The sequence below is a fragment of the Physeter macrocephalus genome, chromosome 16 (genome assembly GCF_002837175.3).
Source record: "Physeter macrocephalus isolate SW-GA chromosome 16, ASM283717v5, whole genome shotgun sequence".
Lineage (NCBI taxonomy): Eukaryota > Metazoa > Chordata > Mammalia > Artiodactyla > Physeteridae > Physeter > Physeter macrocephalus.
The window spans coordinates 72,571,253-72,577,565 of NC_041229.1; the positions used below are offsets into that span (position 1 = coordinate 72,571,253).

Sequence of the window (6,313 nt, forward strand, 5' to 3'; positions counted from 1 at the left end):
CACAACAGTGAGAGGCCCACGTACCGCAAAAAAAAAAAAAAAAAAAAAAAAGATGTAGGGACTAAGGAAAGAAGAAGGCTTTTTAGGATGCTTTTGAAGTAAATTAGATGAAAGATAATGGTGACTTGGATCAGCACTGGATGTGATCAGATTCTAGATGTATTTTGAAGATAATTAGTTCTTGATGCAGAATCAAGGATGACACCAAAGTTAGAGTATTGAATAGGTATCGCTGGAGGTGGGAAAGCATCATAGAAAGATTGAGAGTTTAATTTTGGTCACACTGAGTTTGAAATGTCTATTAAATATCCAAATGGAGATATTGAGAAGGGAGCTGGATATAAGAATCTGGAATTCTGGAGAGTAGTTAAGTTGGAAACAAATTTGGGAAGTGTGGACACAGAAATGGTATTTAAAGCTATGAGATTGGTAGAGATCACCAGGAGAGTGAGTATAAAGAATAACAAGGACTGAGCCAGGAGGCATTCCAATATTAAGAAAAGGAGGGACTTATAAAGGAGACTAAGCATGAGTACCAGTGAGATGGGAGGAAAAACAAGTGAGTCTGGGGTCTTAGAAAGCAAGAGAGGAAAGTGTATCAAGGAGATACAACTGTGTCAAATACTGCTGACAGGCCAAATAAGTGGAGACTATTTAATTGGCCATTGGATTTAACATCATAAAGGTCAATGGTGACCTTGAGAGAAGCAGCTTTAGTGGAAGGACATGAGGGAAATCCCACATGGAGTGGTTCAAGAGTGAAAGGAAGAAGAGGAATTGAAGGTAATGAGTATGGGTAATTGTTTCAAGGAGTTTTGCTGTAAAGGGGAATGAAGAAATGGAATACTGGTGGCAGGGAAAGGGAAATCAAGAGGAGGATTTTTAAAGGTTTTTAGGGCATATTTTTGGATGCTGATGAGAGCAACCCAGTAGAGAACAAAAACTGATGATGAGAGGGGAAACTGCTGAAATGATGTCCCTGAGTAAATTAGAGAGGATAAAACCTAGTGGGTAGAAATAATGATCTGTGGTAACAGGGAGAAGGCAGATATGGTAGGGGCAGATAGTAATGTAGAGGGGTGGGGGTCTGTAGAAGTTCTTGTATTGCTTTCATTTTATCAACTGAAGAAAATTATATTTCAGGTAACTCTACTAATAAGCAACATAAAAAACCAAGACCTACTGGTCTGCAATAATTTGTCTTACTTGAGCCACTCATATTTCCCAATGGTGCTTTCTTCTAAAGATGCTCATCTGTTTTTACATATAAACAGGCTAGGAAAACCTAAGTGTCTGTTAATAGTTCAACACACATTAACGTTCACCAATAAATATGTGAAACACAGGCAAAAGTGATAAGAGTCAATCAAATTTACTTTTCTGCCCTGGTAGAAGGCTCATTTATATGATGATAAATCATTTCAAGTTTTACAGTACAGGACACTGATCATTAAGAGTTTTTGCTCTAAAAAGAAAGAGTATTCTAACATTTCACATGTAAAAGTGAAGTGGGGGGAGGTGTGATAAAATTGATGATATTTAAAGGTACAAATTTATAACGAGTAGTGAGCAAGCCACAGAGATCTAATGCGCAGTATAATGGATACAGACAATAATACTGTATGATAATTATGTAATGTAATAAATACCGCTACAATGCAATCATATTACAATATATAAATCTATCAGAGTAACACACTGTACTCCTTAAACTTACACAATGTTACATATCAAACTTATTCAATAAAAAACAAAAGTGAAATGCACTTTTCACAACAGGAGACTCTGACTTTCCTTATGTGGAGAAATACAGTTTTGAACAGTACTTACCAACAGTGGTCACAGGAGGCTGGGAAGGGTACTGGGAACTTGTTGTGGCAGGATACTGACTGCCAGGTGGGTAAGGACAGCCTGGGTAACCACTAAAGAAAAGAACATAAAACATTAAATGTTAAGATGACCCAACTCTACAGTATCTTTAAGAACCCCATTCAGGGGACATCCCTGGCAGTCCAGTGGTTAAGACTTCACCTTCCAATGCAGGGAGTGTGGGTTCAATCCCTGGTCAGAGAGCTAAGATTCCACATGCCTTGTGGCCAAAAAACCGAAAAACATTTTAAAAAACCCAGAAGCAATACTGTAACAAATTCAATAAAGACTTAAAACAAACAAAAAAACCCACCCCATTCAGGAAGCTAAGCTTGATATTTCATTCTTACCAGTTAATGACTTTACAGTTTTAGAGCTACAGGTGTCTATTCAAGCAAAGCTCTACAAAAATTCCATTAATGACACTGGATTTACTCTTAAAGTAAATGATTAAAATACTCTTGCTTGGCCCTGGTTTTTTTTTTGTTTTTTTTTTGTTTTTTTGGCTGCGGCATGCAGGATCTTAGTTCCCTGACCAGGGATTGGACCCGTGCCCTCTACAGTGGAAGCATAGAGTCTTAAACACTGGACCACCAGGGAAGTCCCTTGGCCCTGGTTATTTGAGGGTCACTTTCACAGTAGCAGAAAGCAACTCGAATTTTTCTAAGGGCAGTCCAACAGTATCAGAACTGAGAGCAACAAATATTTTGTGAGAACTTTTCCATTCTGATTTCCTAGCATACAGGGAAATAATATTATTTAATTTTTACCTGTGGTTCATTGATAACCTTTTTGAATGTCTGATCTGAAAATACTCCTCTTGAGATAAAGTTTTAAAAGCTTCCTCTTCACTCTAAGGAAGGTTTGTGTCATTCCTGTATTCACATCAGAGTTGGAAGAAACTTTCCTTAGAAGTATTGTCCTCCAATCTCCTATCCAACATTGTTTCATAAATATCATTTACAATATCCCTGACAAATGGTCATCTTTCTCTACTGAACACTAACTGCATTTTGACACAGTAACCTCTAATTAATGGTCCTAAATTTGCACTCTGCAAGATCACTTGCATATTTGAAAACTTCTAACATTTTCCCCTCAGTCTTCTCTTCTTCAGGTGAAATATTTTTAATTCCTTCAGCCATTCTTCACAGCTTTGATTTTCAGATCTAATCACTTTCCTCTGAATGATCACTAATTTGGCAGTGTTTCCCTTATAATGGAGAAGAAAAGGAACAGGTTGATTACTATAGCTACCTGTTAGTTGAACAATCAATTTTGATGAATCCTATTTTATCTACAATTGTCAGATCTATGACATTTGCAATTCTGATTAACATGCCTTCTGTGAGTCCATTAAAATTACTGACTAAAAAGACCCAGCCCAGAGTCCCGGAGCAAGAGCTCTGAGTTCATAGTCAGTAATCCTTTTATAGGGCAGTGGCTCAAAGATTCTCTCCTATGTGTACTACGAGTTTACACTTTATAACTTGTCACCAACAAAAAAATTTTGTGTATAACTTGTTGAGGATTCAATGTAATCATGATACTCTCAACAATTAGTATAAAAGTAAAATCAAAACAGAAAAAGGTTAAGCATTTCTGTTCCCAGTGGACACATGCTGAATGCTATTGCACAGTACTTTTGTTCTAGTCTCTCTAGTAATCCATGCTGCAAGGAAACAATGTCAATCTTATTCAAATTTCTGAATCTACCTTTTTGAACACTGGAATAAATTTGCTTTTTCTGGAGTTCCTCCCATTTTGCATACTTTTTCAAGGACAATCTGTGATTTTATTGCTGAATTTTTCAGTAAGTGGTATAAAACTCTTCTAGGCCTACAGATATTAACTTCAGAGAACTCCCTGTCTCTTTATTTAGTTTGCTTAATTTCTCCTTCATAGTTATTCTCTATGTTCAGGGTTAACAACTTTTCTTGAGTAAAAAAATAATTTAGTAGTACTATTTTCTTTTTTTTTTTTTGTGGTATGCGGGCCTCCCTCTGCCGTGGCCTCTCCCGTTGCGGAGCACAGGCTCCAGACGCGCATAGTACTATTTTCTTTTTTTTTTTGTGGTATGCGGGCCTCCCTCTGCCGTGGCCTCTCCCGTTGCGGAGCACAGGCTCCAGACGCGCAGGCCCAGCGGCCATGGCTCACGGGCCCAGCCGCTCCGCGGCATGTGGGATCCTCCCAGACCGGGGCGCGAACCCGGTTCCCCTGCACCGGCAGGCGGAAGCGCAACCACTGCGCCACCAGGGAAGCCCAGTAGTACTATTTTCTATCTTTGTACATTATTAAACAATTTGCCCTATGTAGGAAATCTTTTTCAGATTTTTAAGAGCCCTTTTGGACTAAGTGTATTTAAAAAGAATTTTCCAACACTCTTACATTCCTTTTTCTTTATGTGTCCCTTCAAAATTTACTATTTATTCTATTTAAAGCACTGTTTTCAAGTGCTTGAGGCAGGAGCTAAAGTATGAATCCATCTCTTCCTCAAGATACTAATAATCAAAATAGGGCAAGATCCCTGTAAACAATCCTGATAGCATAAAGAAAACAATAAATGCTAAATAAAAGTTCAGGAAATGTATACAGTTGATCCTTGAACAATATGGGTTTGAACTATGCTGGTTCACTTATACGCAGATTTTTTTTCACTAAATACATACTAGATTACTATACAAGCCACAGTGGGTTGAATCTGAGGATGTGAAACCTCAGATATGACAGAGAGGCCCGACTATAAAGTTATACTTGGATTTTCAATTGCAAGGATGGTCGACACCCCTAGCCCCCCGACCTCCCCCTGATGTTCAAGAGTCAACTGTAGTGGAAAATCAATACCAGCTAGAGGAGATCAGAGAAGGTTTGGGGAGATCTGTAATACCTATGAAAGTTGTACCTTTATTAAAACCCTTCAGGGGCTTCCCTGGTGGTGCAGTGGTTAGGAATCCGCCTGCCAATGCAAGGGACACGGGTTCGAGCCCTGCTCCGGGAGGATTCCACATGCCGCGGAGCAGCTAAGCCCTCGCGCCACAGCTGCTGGGCCTGCGCTCTGGAGCCCGCAAGCCACAACCACTGAAGCCCGTGCGCCTAGAGCCCGCACGCCTAGAGCCCGTTCTCCGCAACAAAAGAGGCCGCCACAATGAGAAGCCTGCGCACCGCAAAGAAGAGGAGACCCCGCTCTCCGCAACTAGAGAAAGCCCACGCACAGCAATGAGGACCCAACACAGCCAAAAATATTTTTTAAAAAAACAAAACTCTTCAGTCCTCCTACTCATAATCCTATATTCTCCAGCCATATTAGAGTGTTTCCTTATTCTTTCCTGGGATTTTTTTTGGCTTTCACACCTTTGATTACACAAAATTGAACTTAATAACCAGTAAGTTTCCTCTGATATAAAGTGTTATTACTGTTTGCTGCTCCCTCCACCTCTAAATACTTACTTTTCTTTTAAACCAGTTACTTCATTTATGAAGCTATCTCTAAGCTCCCACCTCCAAATCAGATGTGACTTCTCCTTTAAAGTTGTTTATCACAGCACTTAACATTTTCTGTCTTTTCTGATATCAGGAACTGTTTTCTAATAATACATGCTTGCTAGTATATATACCAAAACCAGAACAGCTATCCTTGACATACTTTTTAGTTTCCTTGTATACATGCTGCAAGGTGCTAAATAAAACTTTCAAAAGATCTTAAAATTTTAAAGACACCTTAGAGATCATCTAGTCCAACTTTCCACAACAAGAATAAATATTCTCATATTCACCGTTGTAAAATAAAGATTCTTGAATCACTGATTTACTAATTCTCCTTTAGGATAAAGCGAGAAGAGAAAGAGGTTCTGAGGCTCTTCTGCCAAGACCTTGCATATGCAGAAGGATACAGACAGTAATGTGAGTAGTTACCCTTAACAACTCATTAGCCTGTCATGAGATTAAAAGTTACATTTCAAAAAAAAACCCCCAAAACAAAACACATCAAATTTTTGAAAAATAGCTACCTCAGAAAGGAACTTCTGGGCTTCCCTGGTGGCGCAGTGGTTAAGAATCCGCCTGCCAATGCAGGGGACATGGGTTCGATCCCTGGTCCGGGAAGATCCCACATGCCGCGGAGCAACTAAGCCCGTGCGCCACAACTACTGAGCCAGCGCTCTACAGCCTGCGTGCCACAACTACTGAAGCCCACGCGCCTAGAGCCCAAGCTCCGCAACAAGGGAAGCTACCGTAGTGAGAAGCCCGTGCACCATAATGAAGAGTAGCCCCTGCTCGCCTCAACTGGAGAAAGCCTGCACGCAGCAACAAAAACCCAATGCAGCCAAATAAAAAAAAAGAATAAATAAAATAAATTTTTTTTAAAAAGGAACTTCTGGGCTTCCCTGATGGCGCAGTGGTTGCGCGTCCACCTGCCGATGCAGGGGAACCAGGTTCGCGCCCCGGT

The 6,313-nt window shown here is 39.9% G+C and overlaps 1 protein-coding gene across 4 annotated transcripts in view; it reads right to left on the minus strand.

Annotated features, from left to right (window-relative positions):
• TSG101 (tumor susceptibility 101) overlaps window positions 1-6,313 on the minus strand; it is a 54,135-nt gene that overhangs the window by 17,396 nt on the left and 30,426 nt on the right. For all 4 annotated transcript variants that reach the window (XR_003683747.2, XM_007104915.2, XM_028501644.1 and 1 more), the window contains one exon: window positions 1,831-1,922. Coding sequence is in view for 3 of the 4 variants with exons in the window: in XM_007104915.2 (XP_007104977.1) it covers window positions 1,831-1,922 (92 nt within the window). In the remaining variant the exon portion in view is untranslated. The remainder of the gene's footprint in view (window positions 1-1,830; window positions 1,923-6,313) is intronic.